The sequence below is a fragment of the Diplotaxodon limnothrissa genome, linkage group LG20, assembly GCF_057381915.1.
Source record: "Diplotaxodon limnothrissa isolate DT_005_m linkage group LG20, D_limnothrissa_male_GT1.1, whole genome shotgun sequence".
Classification (NCBI taxonomy): Eukaryota; Metazoa; Chordata; class Actinopteri; order Cichliformes; family Cichlidae; genus Diplotaxodon; species Diplotaxodon limnothrissa.
In genome coordinates, this window is record NC_140615.1 from 1,949,854 (window position 1) to 1,972,048 (window position 22,195).

Sequence of the window (22,195 nt, forward strand, 5' to 3'; positions counted from 1 at the left end):
CCTTTATTCCTCATCAGAAGATATCGCTTGTTAGATTGTGTTGTTCCTTCTAGCTTTACCTATACATACTTTTTCCTGTGCCAACGGGCAGTTTATTTTAGCTCAGGATGAGTAGTTTGGAGACAAAATTAGAGAAGCAAGGTGGAGATGATTTGGACATAGGTGAGATGAAGGAGGATGTATAGTGAATATATTGAACAAATTATTATGGATTGAATATGGATTTGCCAGGCATAGGGAAAAGCTATGGGACAACAAGACTGTGGCTTCATAACAGGATAAACCAGTGGATGATGTCACTGCAGCTACATCCATTTCTTATACTGTCTATGCCCTGAGCCAATTCTAGTCTTAACCATAACACCAAGCCTTATCCTTCAAAAAGCTGTTTGCAGGGTGTGAAAAAGGGAAAACTGAGGGAAAAGGTCCTCGCTTCTTCTAAAATGCCTTCCCCTGATCTGAAACTCAAACTGGTCCTCACAGGGGTATTCAGACCTGTCCACCCACACACACACACACACATCACTTTCTCACCTCTTGCCATCTAGGAGCAGCGAAGGAGTCAAATTTAGCAAGATCACACTTTGGTCAATGAGAACAAGTGAGGGTGGGAGAGGGAAGCGAGGAAAGAGATGGGAGGGTTGGGGGAGGTAAGGGAAAGCGGGACAGTCATCAGTACACACCCTTACACACTCCCTTCTCTCACCTCATTGCCAGCCATGCTGAACCAAACCTGACAGCTATTCAATTTTCCCAAAGCTAAATCTAATCTGCAGCCGTCTCCCCCTCACTGACACCGTGTTACACTGGAACGCCTCAGTCATCACCCACCCTTGGCAGCAGACTGGCACCATCATGCATACTTCAACCATAAACACACGCACACACACGCATGCACATAGAAATAGAAAGTCAAATAAAGGGCAAAAAGAGACAAAAATAAAAGTGCTCTTCAAAATAAGTATTTTTTCTTCTGTTTTTTGATAGTCAAGTGAAAACTTACATGAGCCACAATTTTAGAAAAGCTTTAGTCAGGCCACACACCTCAGGACATTTTTCAAAGTTTATAAAACAAGCTGATAATATTCACATATCTAAATGCTGTTTTAAAGCTTTATCTACAAATGTAATTCTGAAGGATAATTACCATGGCCCTTAATTTCTGCAGCTTAATATATAACGTAGTCACAGTTATAGATACTTGTTATTATCCAATGTGTAATTTGGGTGCATTTGCAGAATTTAAAATCTCTCCATAAAATTCCAAAAAGAGAACTATGGCTATTGGAAGACCCGTTGGGTGTATTAAGAATTTCATTCCCACTTTAGCAACAGACCCGCTGCTAACAAAGAGACCGTTTGCTTTGTAAACATAGAAACGTTCATTTATGTATGAAAAAAGGTTCTTCTTCTTTTATTTAAAATGAAAATTACACAACATTTGTAGAATAAATAAAAAATGCTAAATGAAATTTAAATTATATAAGTTATAGTCAGTCATGCTGTCCTCCAAATAAGTAATTAATTTGAAATGAGGGTTTAAAAATATATATTTAAATATACATATATATCGAATCATTTCCATTTCAAAAGCAGGCAATTAGTCGTGCTGTTAAAACTGGTTAGTGTGACTAAAATCTTAATTTGAAATAAAACCAGAATTTTTTCTACAAGTTGTAAAACATCCTTCAGAAGATCCTGATATGGCACCGAATGACATAAATGATCATTTGTGTTTTTATTAATGTGTTCGTTAGATTTCTGAAAGCTTATGTCAAATAAACCGCTTAGTACTGGCTTGTAATACAAGTGTATACAAAGCAGAATTGACCGATGTATGATAGCATTTAATCACATGTCGTATTTGTTTTGTAAATATCAAACTGGAAAGTTTTAATTTCCAAACGTTCTTATTGACAATACTTCACCAAAATAAGGAGATTTAAGAAAAGCTTTGCACAGTGTGCGCTGCTGGGATGGAAACTACAAGATGAACACTGTCACTATATCATATAAACACATATTTCATCTTCCTTGAAGATTAGTCCATCCATCAATTAAATGAATTCTGTTAAGATAATTGAAATAATCCCAGCAAAACAAATTTTTTGCTGTTTTTTATCCTCCTTAACCTTTTCTCTCGATTTCAGAGAGACACACGTGGAGCACGTTTGACTGGAGAACTTAACAACTATTTTCTTTTTGAGGAGCCACTTAGCTCGGTCTTATTCAACTCATTCTTGAGGATTCTTGTCAACTGACATGCCAGTGCCTTAAACCATTAAGCCCTTCTGTAAGAGTAAATGATGTGGCATCGTTGCATAAAAAAACTATATGTGCACCCACACACAGACACGCACACTCTTCTTCCCCACCCAAGCAAATCGGTTCCAGCGTAGCCTTGTCACACATCATTACACCTTCACGTCACCCTCTGCTCTTTTTCTCTGCGTATGTGCCTCTGTGTGAGAGATGGTGTGTGCATGTGCGACTGAGCACGCTTAACGTACTTTAGGTATGCTAACTTAACGCACACGGTGCAAGCACGTACCCTGTTGCCTACTCCTCGCTCTCAGATTCAGCTTATGCTTTTAAAAATAGGATCGCAGACGTGCATTAGGAAACTTCACACAGCCACAGTGGCAATCCTGCTGCCTGATCATTTTTCTTGTATCTTCCATTACCAAAAGGCTTGAAGTTATTTCAGCCTCGCATAATGTCCCACTTCTCTGATTCCAGAAAGCCATAACATCAGCGAGCTGAAAACTGGTCCAGCCAGCCAACAACACGCACACAGACGCAGCCATCGCAGCCAGCCTGGCTCTTATAGACAGGTTGCTCAATGATACATGAAATTAAAGATCTCAACAAAATAGCAGTGAAGAGGGTAAAACACACAGAGCTAATTCTAACTATCAGTGGGAGATGGTTAATGTGTCTCCAACAGAAATCTCCTTTCCTTTATATCTGTGTGTGCGAATACAGCTACACTGCGCTGAACATGCACCGCTAGTATGCATATGAGAAGATGAGTCGCTAATACTGGATTTGTAACAGACCGAAGGCATTATTGATCATAGCTTTTTTTCTTCTTCACACAAGCACACACACACACACACACACACACACACACACACGTGTCCTGACTGGTATAACCTTGAAACAAGAGCTGTTTCCGATGGATATAGGAAGGGAGCGATGGCGTGGGAAGGGATGACAGATCAGAACCGCAGAAGAAGGACAAAAGAAAAATCTGCTCCCAACTGATTTTATTCCCAACAAATCAGTGTCTTTGCACTAAAGTTGAAATTTCTCAAATGGATTTGAATTGATGAAGCTCAAATCCTTTTGAGAATCATACTAAAAAGTCACCCAAGTCATAAACATATTTAAAAATTATTCTGCTTTTATTCTCACTGAAATTACTGAAAAGATCTATGTGAATTATTTCTGGCAATATTAATTTAGTATACTAGCGTATTTGAATTAGGGCTGTTAATTCCTGCTTAATTAACTGAGTAAGTTAACTGTTTCTAGGCTTTGTACTATTAATTATGATTAACAACACTTGTGCACTTCTGTAGAATATCTCTTATTAAGGAAGATTAAATAGGAAGTCAAATCAAGCATCAAATTAAAGCAGAGTCAACACAAAGGAAGTATCGAATTCAATTAGCGGCATTTTAATTTGACACACAAAGAAGCAGCATGAAGCACAATAGGTGCAACACAAAACTGTTAAAAAACAAAGTGTAAATGCCGCTGAGCACCATTTCCTCTTCATGGTACTTCTGTGCCAGGGTAATTAAGATTAGCGTACTGTTTAGATTATATTCTGTGCAACAAAGTAATTAGGAAACTTTAAAATTTGCAATTTGTCCACTAGAAACTATTTCTTTCTTCGTGCTGGTTTGATGGCGAAGATGGTGCTGAACCGAAAAAGCGGCATGTGTGCGACTCATACAGAAGTATCGTCATTTCCAAGGGAGTTTAGTTACGCTAGGGTCAGAAAGATAACTGAAGAGAGGCTGAGTCCATCTGTCCTCTGCCTGGGGGAAAAACACACGCACGTTTTAGTCTTTTCTCTTCACTACCATCCTCGTCTCAGTGTACAACAGTGTACATGCTTCATTCTTTCTGCTTATTTAAAAGCATATGTGCCCTCAAGGTACATGTGCTCCCTTCTCAGCATTCCTGGACAAAGGCTATTGGACTAGACTGGACACACAACATGGCATAATAGATGGGATGATGTGACTTGTTAGCAAAACTTACAGGTGTGTATGTATGTGTGCATTTACACATCCTGCACATCCTGTGGGACTGTGCATGTGGACACAATTGCATCATAACAGTTTAGTGTGGAAAATGCACTTTCCTGACAAAGTGGTCGCCAAGTCTGTTCTTTGCTCAATTAACCCAGGGGCCTTAATTTGCATTTCATAAAGAGGTCATTACTCTGTAGGAGGGTTATCTTCTTTTTGGAGGCAGAAAAAAAAAAGATGAAAAGGGGGAACAGTTTTTATCCTGTCAAAAAGATAACACCAGTCAGCTGCCTTATAGACACCTCAGCTTCACTACTGGAACTTCAACATTATGCACTCCACACTGTATATAAGTGCCACTTGTTTTGCACATATTCAACTCTGTATATTTTATATATTTTATTATTATTATTATTATTATTTTATTTTATTTTTTTACTATTTAATTTGTAAAAATGTGTATACACACACACACACACACACACACACACACACACACACACACACACACACGTAGGAAAATATTTAGTATACACATCCAGAAATGCATACACTATTATATATTGTACATATATTTATTAGTTTCAGGTTGGCCATTCTTGTATTTTGCTCGTTTGTGTTGTTGTGTTTGCACATCTCTGTTGCTTGTGGGGCTCGCACACAAGAATTTCACTCGCATGTGCTGTGCCAGTGTGCCTGCACATGTGATGTGACAATAAAAAGTGATTTGATTTATCAGCTGCTGATGAAATCCATGCTGTAGGCCCACGTATAACGATGTGACTGCGCACATGAATATGAAGTGTGTGGCCACGTACGTTGGGCGTGGAACTGTACATGACACACGCGGCTCCCGTTTTCTTTGCTCCACGTCAGACCTCCACCCTGGCCTGTGTGACACCTTACAGCAGGGTGGTCCTTTGCACCCAGCAGAGTCCTGAGATTGTGGCCACATGTGTAGCATTTTGTCTGACTGCCCACTGAGAGGTTAGTTTCAACTTGGCCTTTTATCCACTAATTATCCATTAGCCAGTTTTAACTCAAGCTTCATAAAGTGGTCCTCCATTAGGGAAATTTGCATTCCATCATAACTCGAATCTTGCATTAATGCCACAAAGCAGAGTGGAAGAGCGCCGAAAAGAGATTGCAGAGAGGCATAAAAAGAGGTAAGGGGGTGTTACATGTGTGAGAAATATAGCTTAATGCTTTTTTTCTGACAGTAAACTTGTGTGTGTGTGTGTGTGTGTGTGTGTGTGTGTGTGTGTGTGTGTGTGTGTGTGTGTGTGTGTGTGTGTGCATGAACGCAGTGCTTGAGAAATGACACCTATTTAAATGGCATGTGTTCCGAATATGCTTTTAAATCCATGCTTACACAGTCAAAGTGCATTACTGATTCTCAAGTGGCTAAAAAGCACACATCCTGCCGTTTAAGAGCAGAAAAGTGACATTTCTCTCAACTCGAAAATTACCCAACACCACTCAGTTTCTCTCACAAGCGTTATGTTTCACATCTACCCAACAATTCAAAAAGAAGGTATTTTAAGCTTTTAAATAAACAGTCTGCTGCAGAATCACATCAATGCAGTTTTGAACAAAGTGAAGTTTGTGTACTGGGTATATTCACTCCTCGGTACTTCCCCAAGAATGCAAATCTTTTTTTTAAATAATAAAAAACATATTTACAGTTGTTAAAAGACTCTCTTTTAACAACCTTGTCTTTCTTTTAGTGTTCACAGAAAAGAAAAAACCTACCTAAGATAAACCATCTGGAAATTTGAATATTGTTTAAAGCTTCAAGGGTGTACTTCTGTTTTGACGCCTGAAGAGTTGAGTTCTGTTAATAAACCAGCTCACCTTCTGCAGCAGCTGCGACCCAGAATACTTTGCTGAGATGGACTTCATCTCCCCACCAAACGCTGATGCCCAGAGCTTCACCCTGCGGATATTAAAAAATAGGCACAGTGCACAGGCCAAACCAGAAATGGGGAAAAAACAAGTTAATAAATAAATAGATTAAAGTGAAGATAAAGTTGTTTGATATATATATATATATATATATATATATATATATATATATATACATATACATAGTGCATTCAAATAAAATAAAAGACTGAAGCGATGAGGACACACTGCCGGGTTTTTTCTTTGTCTTTGTATAAAGTCTTGCTTTGAAACCACTTTGAAACAGCACTTTCGCGTAAAAGGACATCTACTTACACAGACGGAGGGATGCTTTGGTGGGTTCCTCCCACCCCCGTGACCCTGATGCTTAGAGTTGAGAAAAGTAAGAGGAGCCACGTAGACCCAGCACTGAAAAGCACACCGCTCCGATCCACCTGCATCTTGGGCAAAAATAACGCCCCTACGCGCTCAGAGCGAGTTTTGAGCTTATGCTGCCACCGTAGAGATTTTTCCCTCCAGAGAATCCAAATTTTAAAATAAAAATAAAATGGGGAGCTTAAAAGTCACCTGTGCTGACTGACTAAATTATTCATGGTAACATGTCCAGCTGTTCGGCTGGCGTGGGACGCGGCGATGCGCTTTGGCAAACGGCAGAATCTTCAGCTATGTGAGTTATCCAAAGTGCTGCGGTGTGGCCCCGCTGACCGGTGAGGTGCACCCCGCTATGCCGAGCGACGGAAAGTGGAGCTCGTGTTCACCGGCACGGAAAGTCCTCTCGGTCGCTTAGATTGGCCGACCTCAGCCACGGAGAGCACAGAGTGGAGGTTCTGGGGGGGAAGCGGGGAGATCATCAAACGATGCAGCGCACAAGAGCACGCCCACTCCAATTGAATGAAGCGACTGGTCTTCTCTCTCACTTTCTCTCTCTCTCCCGCACTCTGGTGCGCGCTCGGAAACGCACACACACACACAGTCTGAGGAAAGGCTACAGAGGATGCCGTTGTTGTTGTTGTTGAATTGCGCCATACTTGGGACTTGCCCCTGTCGTTCTCCGTCTTCTTCATTCACAGGGCTATAATAGCTATAGCCTTTAGCTTTCATGTCAGATCAAGTCATGCGCTGTATGCCCAGTTCACTGAAGCAGGAATTACTGCTAAAGTGCTGATGAAAGTGGGAGAACAAAAAAAGAAAGTGTGTATGTTTTAAAAAAAAGACAGCAGGAAATCGGGGTGTCCGGCCCCTTGGTAGAAAAAGGGAAGGACCAGATAAGTCTGCTCTGGCAGTGTGTGGGCATATGGGTTGTGAAAGAGGATGAGAACCCCCAGGCAACGGACCCTCTGTGATGGATCGCATTTCACGTAGAAGGAAGGATTCTGGCAAACCACAGGAGGGGGATCAACACTGACTGAATAGCCTATTTCTACCCCTGCAGAGGGGTTGCTTAGAAGATTGCATGCCTACAAAAGAGTCACTGCTCAGCGACCCAGGGTCCCTGAGCAGTTATGGACTTGTATTATATTATATGTGTTTTTGGTGTTGCTATCCCTCATTCTCCCAGCGTGCAGGTATGTGTGTGTGTGTGTGTGTGTGTGTGTAGGTGGGTGGATGCAGGTGTATCTGGGAGCACCTGTTTACAGGCACCTTCAGGCCTGGTGGGTGTGGCCCTGCCAGGTGGTTGGCACACACACCTGCAGCTGATCAAGCCTCGTGGGAGGAGCTACTTAAGAGTGTGGTGGAGCTCTCTCTGACTCGTTGCGTGGCTTCACGTTAGTCTCTTGACTAATTAGTAAGTTTACTCTGCTGCATTGTGGCGTGTCTGACGGCTGCCTCTTTGTTGTCTCCCCAGGAGAAGTGTGGAGACGAGAGGGCAGCGAGCACAGGGTGCTCAGACACTGATTAGTGGGGACAAAGAACACTAACACTGGGAAGAGGATATGTCACAGGAGTCAGGAACGCACTGAGGATTTATTGTTATTTTCCATTCGCTGTAAATAAACGCACTGCTTGCATTCAGAGCTCTGCGCCTGGGTCCTCCTTCCTCAAACCACACGGTTGGCCAGCGTCAACCGTGACAGTCACCTTTGACATATATGGGTCGAACACCAGTGTGAACAGCAGGCTTGGGTCAAGCATACAAAACACCCATAATTGTTACAGAGGGAAGTCACATTCAGTCAGCTTTGGGACTTGTTGTGTCGATTCTGGCCACGAGGATGACAAATCTACATAAAAAGTAAATTAGTGAAGCAAAAACTCTAATAGCTCGTTCTACTGACAGACATGAAGCGTTAAAATGGCATAAATGGGGAAAGATTTCATTATATGACTTTTACTTAACAGTTATGTTTATTATTTTTCCCGCAGGAGTCGGGACTACTCCAAAAAAGCAATGCATTATCCTACTTAATTACTTTCTGGAGAGAGTAAGTCGTTACGCAATTCATTACATTACTTTTGCATTACTCCACAAGATGACCTGTGATGCCATGCTACATAATTACCAGTTGATAATATAAAAGTTCGTAGCTTTGTATCAGCATGTGGTCTGTGCAGATGCTTGCATGGAATCAACAGTTTCTGGCCTGCAGTTTACATCTAGTTTAATGCAAACAATGTGTTACTTAACACATCACTTTGTAACTTATTTTCTTGCAACACATTAACCTGAACATTGATTGGAACTCTTTGTGCTTCCACAACAAGGATGGACTGGTGTTAAGAGACTTTAATTAAGATGACTACTGCTCAAATAAATAAAGGAACATGTTTTTAATCAGATTACAACATTAAGTCAGTTAAACCACCGGGATATTGATCTGGTCAGTTAAGTAGCAGGGGAGGTTGTTAATCAGTTCCAGCTGCGTTTGGGTGTTAATGACATGAACAACAGGTGCACTCGAGGGGCAGCAATGAAACAATCCCCAAAACAGGAATGGTTTTACAGGTGGAAGCATTTTCCCTCCTCATCTGTTTTGACTGCTTTTTTCACTAGTGTTGCACTTGATTGGGATCATTGTCACTACTATTAGCGTGAAACCCTACAGAGGTTGCACAGGTAGTCTAACTCCTCTAGGATGGCACATTAATACGTATCATCATTACCAGAAGGTTTGCTGTTCCTGAACAGGAAACTGAAGAGCATGAAGGAGATTCCATGAGACAGGAACTCCGAGGGAGTGATAACCATGGAGGAACAGGCTAGGTAAACGGACAATGACCGCCTTTAGGTATCAGGTTCCTTCATGAGAAAAAAACCCTGTACGTTTCACACATTAGGCTGCACATTTGTGTACATTGTGTGAATAATGCTAATGGTATTTAAATGTTCTCATGAACAGTCTTAATGAAGAAACTGACCAATTTATTACAACACAGTAACAGAAAACCTACATTAGAAACTGGGAATGTACATTTACAATGTACGGAGAGCCTGACAAAAAACACATCAGGTTATTAGAAATGCAGAATTCACTGCTTTTGGTGTTCAATCTATAATAGAAACTAAATGTGAGGATATTTTGCCTTGTTTCTTTTTCTAGTTATATATTAGTTAGATTATAGTGTGCCGTATTTTACTTTTAACATACTGTTCTTATTTTACAGGACGTGCAGTTTTGTTTATCACATTATTTCAGCTGCAAAGTAACTGCAAAGCCTGACAGTGCAAAAACACAACTGCTCCAGTATTCTGCGTTTTTAGTCAAATAAAGAGAAACACTAGAGTTTAACTCCTGTTTCTCATCACTTTGCTCCCATTTCTATTAATATTGAGGCAGCCCTACAGCACAAAGAAAAGACTGAGAAGAAATCCAACCATCATTTTTCACGAGGTAAATAGATTACCCATCACACAGAGCATCTGAAACACAAGAAACCCGAACAATATGAAGAAAATATCAGCTGTGGAAGTTGGAGTGATTTTTCTCTGTGAATGGAAGTTTTTATCCACAAAGCTAATGTCTCCCAGAGAGTTCTTGAGTGTGTTATTGTGTGTTTTAATATCACTGAGCGACTAAGTACGACCATTTCACTTAAAAGCACTGTGATCTGAATAACAGGAGATGCAGTAGGTGGAAGGAATGGCCAAGTAGAAAACAAATGAAACACAGCAAAGGTGTAGGGTTATATTTTCTTTCTCTCTGAGTAGTTGTTATTTTCTTGTTTCCACAACTTATTTAATGCTTTGTAATCACTTACACTGTTGAGTACAATAGATTTTGCGCAAAGTCACCCCCATTTCACATTTCATGGATGCCATAAATGACCAGGTCCCCTTAAATCCAAACCCAGAGATGCAACAGCTTCTAGCCATGACACGAAAGACACAGCTTGTTAGGACAGAAGTGACTGATAATATTTATGAAATTAAAAAAAAAATGTTCTAGTTACTAGCTAGGAGAAAAACATGCTTCCATATAATTCCATGCATATCAGCTAGAGGCAAACCCATGCATTTTTTCTGCATGGTTGGGGCAGCGAGGCAGGGCGCTAAAATCTGGATTAACAAGGGATTCGTTCACACAGTACAGTCAACCTTGAAAGCAATAAAGAGCATGCAGTTGCCAGGGGATGAAGCTAATGTAGTGAGAAAAAACTGAAATTATTAGCGAACATAAAAAAAATTAATGTAATAACATATTTCTAGACAGTAAAGGGCTAATGGGTTACATCAGAGAGAAGAAAACACAAGTCTAATGACTAAGTCTTCGCTTCCAGCCATGAAATCCCTCGTTTTGCCTCAGTGCTCCAACTTCCTCTGTTCTCGGGGCTGTAATCACACCTGATTTTACAGAGCAGAGTGTACCGTGCTGCTAGCAGATCTGTGCCTGACATTACAGCAAAGAAAAAAATAACACTGTCACATCTCCAGTCCTATTTTTGCTATATTTTGTTATGTTGGACATATGGACGATTTAGCGCGTAAAAGCATGGTTTGTGTTGCCTCTGCAGTCCTCAGCTGACATCACTCTATTATTGTGTTTAAATACTAGCTGGAAACTCCCATTGACATAATAATCTACCTCTCAGATTCATGGTTGTAGATCCAGTGTTCGAAAGACTCATCTAGTTAATATTATACTGATGTTAGTGATAGATAGAAAAGTAATAAACAATTCACATAATACTATATAAACATAAATGAGACTAAAACTAATTTAAGGATGAAAGCTTTAAAGCTGTTTTCCTTTCTTTTGTCCCTAGGTTGACCTCGGGGTTACCTGTTATTCTTGCCTCTGGCAGCTCATTGTCACCAAGGTCACTTCTATGTACAACTGCAGAATACAGATCAGAGGCAAGGGTGGCAGCACCGGGCAGACTGACCTGGATGTGATGATATTTCAGTGAGCTTCAGCTGGACCACATCCACATTCGCTTTTTATCATGCTCCCAACATCCTCAGGATTTTATTTGAATCTCTCCCTCATCACCACCTCCCCCACCCGCCTCAAACAACATTTAGGTGGTATTTTAGCACCAGAGTTAAAGATATGCATTTGAAAGCAATGAATAGCAGCTTGATGAAACAATACATGAATATCTGGAAAATTGCTCGTCGAACAAAGCTTATCAAACCAACTTGTTCCCAATATATTCGCCATAGTGACATAACTTTTCACATACTTTATGTAGACAGTGTGGCCGGAGCCTTCCCTAATGTGAGTAACGAACTTGGACTACAATTGTAAATCATAACATTTTCAGTCCAGATGATACATATTCATATGCAGATGCTTGCAGAGATTAGACTGACCATCAGTGAGTTTATGAGTACAGACAGTGACAGGTGTAGTCCCACTGGGAATGTCATAGAACAGTCTAAATAATTCTTTGTCAGGCTCAGAGTTCACCTTGCTCTGTGAATGCTTTGATTAAATGCAGTTAATAATGAGATGCCAAAAGAGCGTTCCCCCATGAGCACTGGCACAGAAATATTCAACTTTATTTGATGAGACTGCTGCCCCTGGAATATGCACTGTCATAGATCAAAATACCCATTGCACTCCAGATTCATGAGCCTGAGGACAAATTGCACCAAGCTTGCAAAGGATGTACAACAAGAAATGGTGGAAGCCTTGGCGTGTGCCTGGCATGTCACCTGTGTACCACCAGAGAAGGAAGCATGAATGATCACTGGTCTTTCCTGCAATGCTGGAAAAAATGTGATGAAGGTTTTTAGATGGATCATAGTAGCTTCTATAAACATAAAAAGTTCAGTGCTTGCATGGACTCTTAAAGCTTTCCTGCAGTGCTGCTGAAAGGTAGCCTGATTTTCTAAACTAGCATCTGCTCTTTAGAAAATTACTGTGGCTGTTTCTATGTAATTGTGAAACATTCAGAAAATGTGATAAAAGGTTTTACTTATTGGGGTAATATTCTGTCAGAATCCAGAATCAATATTTATTATATGAAAGCTAAAATCTGCACTTTAAATAAGTTTGTTACAGGGGGTTAAAGGTGCAAAATGATATACATTTTAGCTTGTAGAGCTAAAGTAGATCCTCTGTGTTAAAAGTTCAGGAATTCCTCCTTGGATAAGTGGAGAGTATTATGGCTGGGATTTTTCAGCTGAGAATATCTGCATAGGAGGCCTGAGGCATAAACCGGATACAGCGAGCAGCTGCCTTCATCCCCAAAACCTCAAGAAGCAAATAATAAACTCCCGTTCAGTTATTCTTAATAATTCAGGCGCTTCATTAATATTATGTGTTTTTTGTTTAATGTTTGCACTTTGTAAGACCTAACTGAACATTTTCTGCTACAAGCTCAAGTGCAGCAGGAAAACACGCAGCAGTCGCCATTGTTTCATTTTCTTCCGACAAGCAGTCAATCTTGAAAGAAAGAAACAGCTTGTTCAGCGAAAGACTCAGCGAAAGGGTCGAAGACATCTTGTGAAAAGCCAGAGGAAGATAATAGGGTGAAGTAACTGCTTTCTTAAATCATACCGAAGATGAACTTGTCGTTGAAAAAAGAAAATCACATAACGGGACGCATATTAGTGAGGATAATTGTGTTTAAAGGCCTTTATACACCAGTCATTTCCTCTGGCCAGAGATAACAGTTAGAACATCGAGCTATTTTTGAGAAAGAAATGAGCTGATGGAATATTGTGATACTTATAATAGACAACAGAACTGCCATATTGTATGTAGTCACATAAAAATGATGTGCTGGAGAATCTGAAAGACCTGTAAGCCTTCTATATGATTCAGAAATTTGTTGATATATTTTGGCAATGGAGGGGAGTCCATGTGCCTTTGTTTATAGACCATGCTAAGAAAGTGAAGATGCACTATACTGTCAAAAGCATCCCCCGACCCAAATCACTGAATTCAGGTGTTCCAATCACTTCCATGGCCACAGGTGTATAAAATCAAGCACCTAGGCATGCAGACTGCTTCTACAACAACTGTGTCAGTTCCAGTGTGGTACCACTGTAGGAAGTCCAAGTGAGAAAGTTCCTCCTTAGTAAATATTCTTAGTCACCTGTTAGTGCTACTAGAACAAAATGTGACTGGGGATGACAGCAACTCAGCCACAAAGTGGTAGAGAATCACAGAAGATGCTGAGGCTCACAGTGGAGAGATGTCGCCACCTTCATACAGAACTAATGGTTACACACCTCCAAATTCAGATTACCTGAAGGAAAGTGCATCAAGAACTTCATAGAATGGGTTTCCATTGTTGAGCAGCTCCAGCCAAGCCTCACATCATCAAACACAATGCAAAGAGTCGGATGCAGCAAGCCACCACTGGACTCTAGGGCAGTGGAGACTTTTACTCTGGAGTCATGAATCATCCTGCTATGTAGACAAGTCTAGGTTTGCCAGGGGAACATACTTACAGTTTTTTTTTTTATTGGTTTGGCGCAGTTTTCACAAGCAATTGGTACATTTTCAAAACTCTTAGTACTTATATCACAACAGATCATCAAAAGTGCACGTTTTTCAAACATTTCAGCATATTTTCAATTGTGTCAGTACAATACACATTATGACAAAATATCATTTTCACTACACAAAATAAGTGTTTCATCTAAATAAATGTTTTGTTCACAGTTACTTCCTTTCATAATGTTATCACTATCAAATTTTTGATTTGCATCTCTTATTATTCAGTTTAATACATTTGTCTGTCATTTAATTCAACTGATCTTAATGTTCAATCAATGAATCATCCATTATGTCCATGGATTTTCAACTTGACTGATTGTTGTCTGGTCATTTGTAAGTTACACATTGCTGCAAGAGCTTTCAATCTAGAAACACTATACTTGCTAATTGTTTCCCCCTGATGATCACAATTAGTTACCATATAAGTAGAACTGTGTTTGAGACTTTGCACTGTTCAAATATGGAGCAGGATAGACTCGTAGGGAGAGGAAACCTTCATCGAAGAGGTGGTGGTGCTGCTCCTCGACAGAGAGGTGGTCTTCAGAGAAATGTAGGCAGAAGACAACGCACCATCATCTCTAATGAAGTCCAGGCCATCATTGTTGACCATGTGGTTAACAGAGGCTTTACCATGGCTGAGGCTGCCAGGTTGGTACAGCCTAATTTACAAAGGTCAACTGTCAGCTCTATCATCAGAACTTTTCGCCAAGAAAACCGGTATGTCTGCTATAGCAACTTCACTTCTAAAATATAGTACTCTATTGTATAGATGAACAACATGTAATTGTCAGTTTACACTAATGTAATTTGTAATACTTCAATATTGACAGTATATGATTGTCCTCAGAATTAACAGGAGACAACCTGGTGGTGGTCGCCCACGTGTTTTGACTGACCAGCAGGTGTTGGCTGTGGTGGAAATGGTCAGGGCAAGGAATGACATACGGCTGTCTGAGATCAAACAGGCTGTTGAGAACAACAATGACACCTTTGCCAATGTGCCATCAATTAGCCTTCCAACGATTGCCCGGCTTTTGAAGAAGCACCAGGTTTCCATGAAACAAATTTACTTGGTTCCTTTTGAGAGGAACAATGTCCGGGTGAAACAACTGCGTTCAGAATATATTCAGGTACAACACTAAACTGGCATGCAATTACTGTAACAGTACTGACAACTACTAGTTGTAAAAAAAACTAACTAAATTATCATTTTAGAGGGTGATGGAGCTGGACGCTGCTGTGAATCATCACAAGTATATTTTTGTTGATGAGGTTTCAATCTGGCAAAAACTAGACGCAGAGGACGTAACCTTATTGGACAAAGGGCTACCATCCAAGTCCTTGGACAACGTGGAGGAAACATCTCAATGGGTGCAGCTATATCTGAAGATGGTGTGGTAGGCTGTAGACCAGTTCTAGGGTCATACAACACTGAACACCTGATAGTTTTTTTTAAATGAACTGGAGCAGGCCTGTCAGGGAGAAGACATTGTCTGTGTTGTTGTGTGGGACAATGTCAGCTTCCACCATGCACAGCTGGTTCAGGAATGGTTTCAAACACATCCTCGCTTCATGACACTCTATCTTCCACCATATTCCCCTTTCCTCAACCCAATTGAGGAATTCTTCTCTACATGGAGGTGGAAGGTGTATGATCGCCATCCCCATGAGCATGTCTCCCTTCTTCAAGCCATGTGTGAAGCTTGTGGTGATATAACTGCTGAGCAATGTCAAGCCTGGATTCGTCATGCCAGGAGATTTTTCCCACGGTGCCTGAACAACGAAGACATCCACTGTGATGTTGATGAAAATTTATGGCCCAATGTTAATGACCGGCTTGATTAATTGTGTAAAAGTGATGAAAATAAAATACAAAATATATCAGAATCAGAATCAGAATCAGAATGGGTTTATTGCCAGATGTTGAGGTTTACAACATTAGGAAATTGCTGCGGTGCTTCAGTGCAGACAATAAGAATTAAAGTGCTATGTAGAAAGAAAGATATGTGCATGAGATATACATGAGATATATACATGAGAATAAGAATTATGAGTGCTACGTAGAAAGATATATACATGAGTGCAGGTGGTGATCAGTGCCAGACATGGAATGATGCAGTGACACAGCGTAGGGTCATGTGTTAGTGGTGGGAACAGTCATATGGTTATTGTTCATGTGTCCGACAGCAGAGGGGAAGAAACTGTTCTTGTGGCGAGAGGTTCTGGTGCGAATGGACCGGAGCCTCCTGCCTGAGGGGAGCAGGTCAAACAGACTGTCCAGGGTGAGAAGGGTCAGCTGAGATCCGGGCTGCACGCCGCAGTGTCCTGGAGGTGTACAGGTCCTGCAGAGATGGGAGTCTGCAGCCAATCACCTTCTCAGCAGAGCGCACAACACGCTGCAGTCTCTGTTTGTCCCTGATAGTGGCTCCAGCGTACCACACGGTGATGGAGGAGGTGAGGATGGACTCGATGATTGCAGTGTAGAATTGCATCATCGTCCGTGTTGGCAGGTTGAATTTCTTCAGCTGCCTCAGGAAGTACATCCTCTGCTGGGCTTTCTTGATGACGGAGGTGATGGTGGGCTCCCACTTCAGGTCCTGGGTGATGGTGGTACCCAGGAAGCGGAATGAGTCCACAGAGGTGATGGGGGTGTCAGTCAGGATGATGGGGGGGAGTGGGGCTGTGTGCTTCCTGAAGTCCACAATAATCTCCACTGTCTTCTGGGCATTCAGCACCAGGTTGTTGTGGCTGCACCAAGACACCAGACGTTCAACCTCCCTCCTGTAGGCAGACTCGTCCCCGTCAGAGATGAGCCCAATGACGGTGGTGTCATCTGCGAACTTGATTAGCTTGACAGACTGGTGGGTGGAGGTGCAGCAGTTGGTGTACAGGGAGAAGAGCAGAGGAGAAAGAACACAGCCCTGAGGGGAGCCGGTGCTGATGGTCCGGGAGTCCGAGACATTCTTCCCCAGCCTCACGTGCTGCTTCCTGTCCGTCAGGAAGTCAGTGATCCACCGGCAGATGGGATCAGGCACATTCATCTGGGAAAGCTTGTCTCGGAGATGGTCTGGAAGGATGGTGTTGAAGGCAGAGCTGAAGTCCACAAACAGGATCCTGGCGTAGGTTCCTGGGGAGTCCAGATGCTGCAGGATGAAGTGTAGGGCCATGTTGATGGCGTCGTCTACAGACCTGTTGGCTCTATATGCAAACTGCAGGGGGTCCAGGAGGGGGGCCGTGAGGGTCTTGAGATGGGAGAGAACTAGGCGCTCAAATGACTTCATGACCACAGATGTCAGAGCCACGGGTCTGTAGTCATTTAGTCCAGTGATCCTAGGTTTCTTGGGGACAGGGATTATGGTAGAGGACTTGAAGCAGGCAGGCACATGACATGCCTGCAGTGAGGAGTTGAAGATGCCAGAAAACACTGGGGCCAGCTCGTTTGCACAGTGTCTGAGGGTGGCAGGAGACACGCCGTCTGGGCCGGGAGCTTTCCGAGCATTCAGACTCCTAAACTGCTTCCTCACATCTGCTTCATGAATATGAAGAGTTGTGGTCGGAGGAGGTGGTGTGAAATCCTCTTTTGTGTGGGGTGAGGAGGGGGGTGTTGCAGGTGAACAGAATATTGTGCTTATGTAAATGACTTGTTGTTTTTTCTCCCTTTTTCATGTGTGTGTGTGTGTGTGTGTATATGTGTGTAATATATATATATATATATATATATATATATATATATATAAAATTTTTGGTTATGCCTGAACATGAGTGTAATATTTGCTGTGTAAAGTTTTACAGTTCAGTTACACTCATTCATCACCAAGGACAATTTGAGACGCTTACCTTGTATTATTTGCTCCTGCATGAAATGATTGGTAAAAGTACTACGTTGAAAAAAGATCTTACTGTTTTGTTTGGGTGAGTAAAGCAAATGTTCTCAGAATATATCACAATGATCATGTGTTCTGCAACAATGATTAACTGGAATGAAAATATGTGCAAATACAATGAACTCATGACATCAGATTTGAAAGAATGACTAGTGGTGTTACAAATGTGATCAAATGTGAGTTTTGTACTGAGAGATTTGAAAATGCACACTTTAGTTGTGAAAATAGTACCAAACCAATTAAAAAAAACTGTAATGTGTATGTGTTAGTCCCCATAGGGAAATAGTTCCTCTGCATTTAACCCATTCACCCAGTGAAGCAGTGGGCAGCCACCAATGCAGCGCCCGGGGAGCAGTGTGTAGGGACGGTACCTTGCTCAGTGGAGTTCAGTGGAGTCGAACCCCCGACCTTCCGATCATGGGGCCACCACTCTACCTACTGAGCTATCCCTGCCTCTTGTCTATCTCATTGTGCCGAGTGTAAAGTTTGGTGCAGGGGGGATTATGGTGAGGCATTGTTTCTCAAGAGTTAGTTCCAGTGAAAGGCATACCGAGACATTTTGGGAAATTTCATGCAACTTCCTATTCCAACATGACTGCACACCAGTGCACAAAGCAAGGTCCCTGAAGACATGGATGAGTGAGTTTGGTGTGGAAGAACTTGACTGGCTTGAGTCCTGAGCTCAACCTGAACAAAGAAGGTGCAAAAGGTCTGAAATTGAAGGCATTGAGAGCGCAGCAGGAGTGTGTAGGAAAGGAGAAAGATTTGGCAGGTCATATATTTTGGTATTTAAGAGTCTGTCTTGTTAGAAATCTGAGTGACAAATCAGCATGACTTTCCACACCTTAGGTTTGTGAGGAAATGCAGGAGTCATGCTGACTTCTCAGCTGCCGACCAGTGCACAGTAATAACCCCATAATTTTGCACAAATCTTGACATGAACGTTTAATGTCCATCAACATCTCACTATATCCCTCTATTTTTCATATCATTAAAAGTGTAATGACAGAGCAATGGAAGCTGAATACTTTTAATAACTTTGATGAATCATTGTTTGAAAACAAAGAGTAAAATCAGAAGGTTATTACAAATATTTAGAACAGCGCTGCACAGCGAAAACAAGAAGCACAGGCACGTGTTCATGCATGCATGCATGCAGGTATGCATGCTTGACCATCCATCCAGTCCAACACCTTTACCTTCTGTGGCTTTATCTCCTGATCTCATCAAACACTTCATAGTTTGCACAGTTCTCACACTGGTTTCCAGATTCAACGTAAGCCTCGTAAACACAAAGAAAGTAGGGACCAGGCCGTGTGTCAGAGAGATATGCATATCATCTTATGAAAACATGCATAATTAAAGACATGCTGCCTAAAAATAGAAGACTGAAAAAGAAGGCATAAATAAGAGACGAGTCAGATATAAGAGCGAGACAGAAAGCAGCGACAGAGGAATGATGCTGGTGGCCATGGCAATAATAAAAACTGAAGAAAAATAAAATAAATCCAACACGCAAATCGTGTGGACAGTCTGACTTCTGTATTACTGTGTAAACTTGTCAATTTACTTTCCCGTCTTCAAACAAACAGTGTGAAATGACTCAAGCAGCTGTCTGATTGCTTCAAAGAGAAGACTTGATGGGAGAGGCAACTTCATTATGTGGAGAAATAACAGGCAGCAGAGGAGCTGTCTGCGATATTTGCATTGTTTTGTGTAGCATATTAAAAATGGTGCCAAAGTGTTACATTACATTCACAACATGTTCCCAGCTGATTTGCCCGGAGCGTCCCATTCCACATTCCCCCGCCACTTCAATTAAAGAAAAAACACCTTGCTGTTACAAGTTCCCTCCTTAGCCCCATTATTCGCACCCCCTCTCCTTTATTGGTCCCATCCCTTCCATCATCAGCTTATTTCAGATATGCAATCTCCTTTTTATCTTTTTCCTGCGTCTCATTGGCCCGGCCTTGCTGCACCTTATTAAAATGTATAATTTCAAATTATTCTTCAAAGGCGAACTGTTTGCCGAGAGAACCAAAGCCATGCCCCGTGTTACAGGAAATTACTCTGAGAATGAGCACAATAAGATAGCCCACCACCTTTTCCTTGCTGTGTGCTTTCTCTGTATTGTTTCAGAAACACTATGCGGTTCAGCTGCAAACAAAAACGAAAAGAAAAAAGCTGAGTGACTCAACAGTATATAGTTTCAATCATTACATCACAGTTTATCAGCGTTTCTTCACATTTTGAAATGCAGCCCGTGCACTTGGCACAGCTGTCAAAGCAGCCTATTTTTAGCCTTTAATAATAAGAGAAAAATCTATCGGTAAACCACACATTCTGTAACCCAAATGTGCTTCTTACAAAAACAGCCAAGCATATCTTCAGATAAAATGACTTAGCTACTGTGGAGCAGCACATAGCGGAGCTCCTCTGATCCACCCTTGGACTGTTTATTTGTTTAAGCCTCATAGTCTACGCTGTCTTGTTGATAACCAACTCATTTGCAATGATAACATGCCCAAGAGGCGAAAATGAGGCCATTCACCACGGCTGTGCTGATAGCGGATGAGGAACTCAGAAGCTGTGATTGGCTTGACTGTGATGTTCAATTAATAGTCGACTCACCGAGTGCTAACACACATCAAAGTGCCCCATTGGGCCAAATCAGTGATTGACAGAGCAGAATAATCCTGGCACGGAGGTGCTGAGCTATGTTATCTCTAACACAGTGGACACACCAAACAAGTAATATACCGAGAAAAATGAAAAGAGGAAGACTGGATTGTCTACAGTCAGCCATTTTTTAAACGGGAAGCTGTCATCCAGGTCTGCCCCCAACACGTCTTGTAAAAAGCACATGAGCAGAGATTCATACAAACACCCAACTTTACCCACCTTCCATCTTCAGTGTCTTCCAATCTCTCGTGCAACCAGAATAAAAAGCAGCTTAGGCAGTGGGACCCTGCCACAGTTTGGCTGCAACAAAGGAATTGCATGGAGTACCCTGTGGGCCTGTGCGTTCTGGCTGGCAGCTTTACATATAAAACAGGCAGGCCTATCTGTCTCTGCACAGGCTGCGGCCACAAAGTCCGAATCCCCAGCTTTGAACACTCTGAGGATCCTGGCTCTGGAGTTCTGTACAGGGTGAGATTAACAACAAACACTAAACATTACTCTTCTGCTCATGTCTCAAAGAAGAAGGGAAAACACAAAATGCTGGGAAGTTTGGTCGAATAAAAGTCTCCGCTTCACTCTGAGCACACACAATTTTTTACCGTGTCCTTTAAAGTGCCTGATAAATCTTTGCCGTTCTTCCTCCGATAATTTTGTGCTGTGTTTGTTAAATTCAAGTGCTAAAGCGTTAAATGCAAACAAAGATTAGGAGAAATGTCTTGCGTGATAGTGCCATGCAGATTGATGGGGGTGGTTATGGAACGAGTTGTTATCATGACCACATGGTGCTCTCAGCCTTTTAAATACGTGTTTGGATTTCTGCTTTAGAATGGATTTCATAAAGGATCATAGTTTCGTCCTTTGTAGGTGGTTTATTAAGCGTTACAGCATAGTCAAAAAAACCTGAGATGCAAATCAACACTGACATCTACAGCACGTTATATGAAGCTACACTTCACTAATGACAGGGAAGCCAAACTATGGTTCATCAGGTAATTCAATTTATGTATTAATTTAAGCTTTCTGATAATCAAGATACCTGAGAAAATAATATCACCATGCCCCCGTTTGATTTTTGCAGCGATGCTCTGATTGTGTCTTGTGTTATGAATCTGCTTCGGTCCTTTCCATTGTAATTGCTGCTAATGCCATTATCACCATTCTTCTGTTCATATCATGTAGCAAATAGTCCTAATTTAGCATCTTCCTGTTCCTTTGGCGACACATTGCTGCATATCTAGACTGACCCCCAGTGGATGTGATATAAAACAACATATTCAGTGCAGTCATTACAATCACACAGTCACAGATTTCCTCATTCTATAACAGAGCTTCATTTCATGTGTCTGTCGGCTACAGTGCATCAGTAAAAAACCAGTAAACTGCAGCACATCGTGAAATTAGTTACCCCACTGCAGTGGTGTCCAAGAATCTGGGACCATTTGGGAAAAAATTATTGGAATATTTCATTATTTAGAAACATTTCAAAACACAGGAAGTTATTACAAATAAAACTGAAAAGGAAATATGACATGCCTCAGGTTGTGTCCTTTCCACTGAAGAAGTATCC

General features: G+C 41.5%; 1 protein-coding gene across 1 annotated transcript in view; it reads right to left on the reverse strand.

Annotated features, from left to right (window-relative positions):
* Positions 1 to 6,610, reverse strand: part of cacna2d3a (calcium channel, voltage-dependent, alpha 2/delta subunit 3a) — a 127,647-nt gene extending 121,037 nt beyond the window's left edge. Inside the window, exons 1-2 of the mRNA XM_085343849.1 lie at positions 6,486 to 6,610; positions 6,120 to 6,201 (exon numbers count right to left, since the gene is read on the reverse strand). Of these exons, the coding sequence (XP_085199975.1) occupies positions 6,120 to 6,201; positions 6,486 to 6,610 (207 nt within the window). The remainder of the gene's footprint in view (positions 1 to 6,119; positions 6,202 to 6,485) is intronic.
* Between the last annotated feature and the right edge of the window lie 15,585 nt (positions 6,611 to 22,195).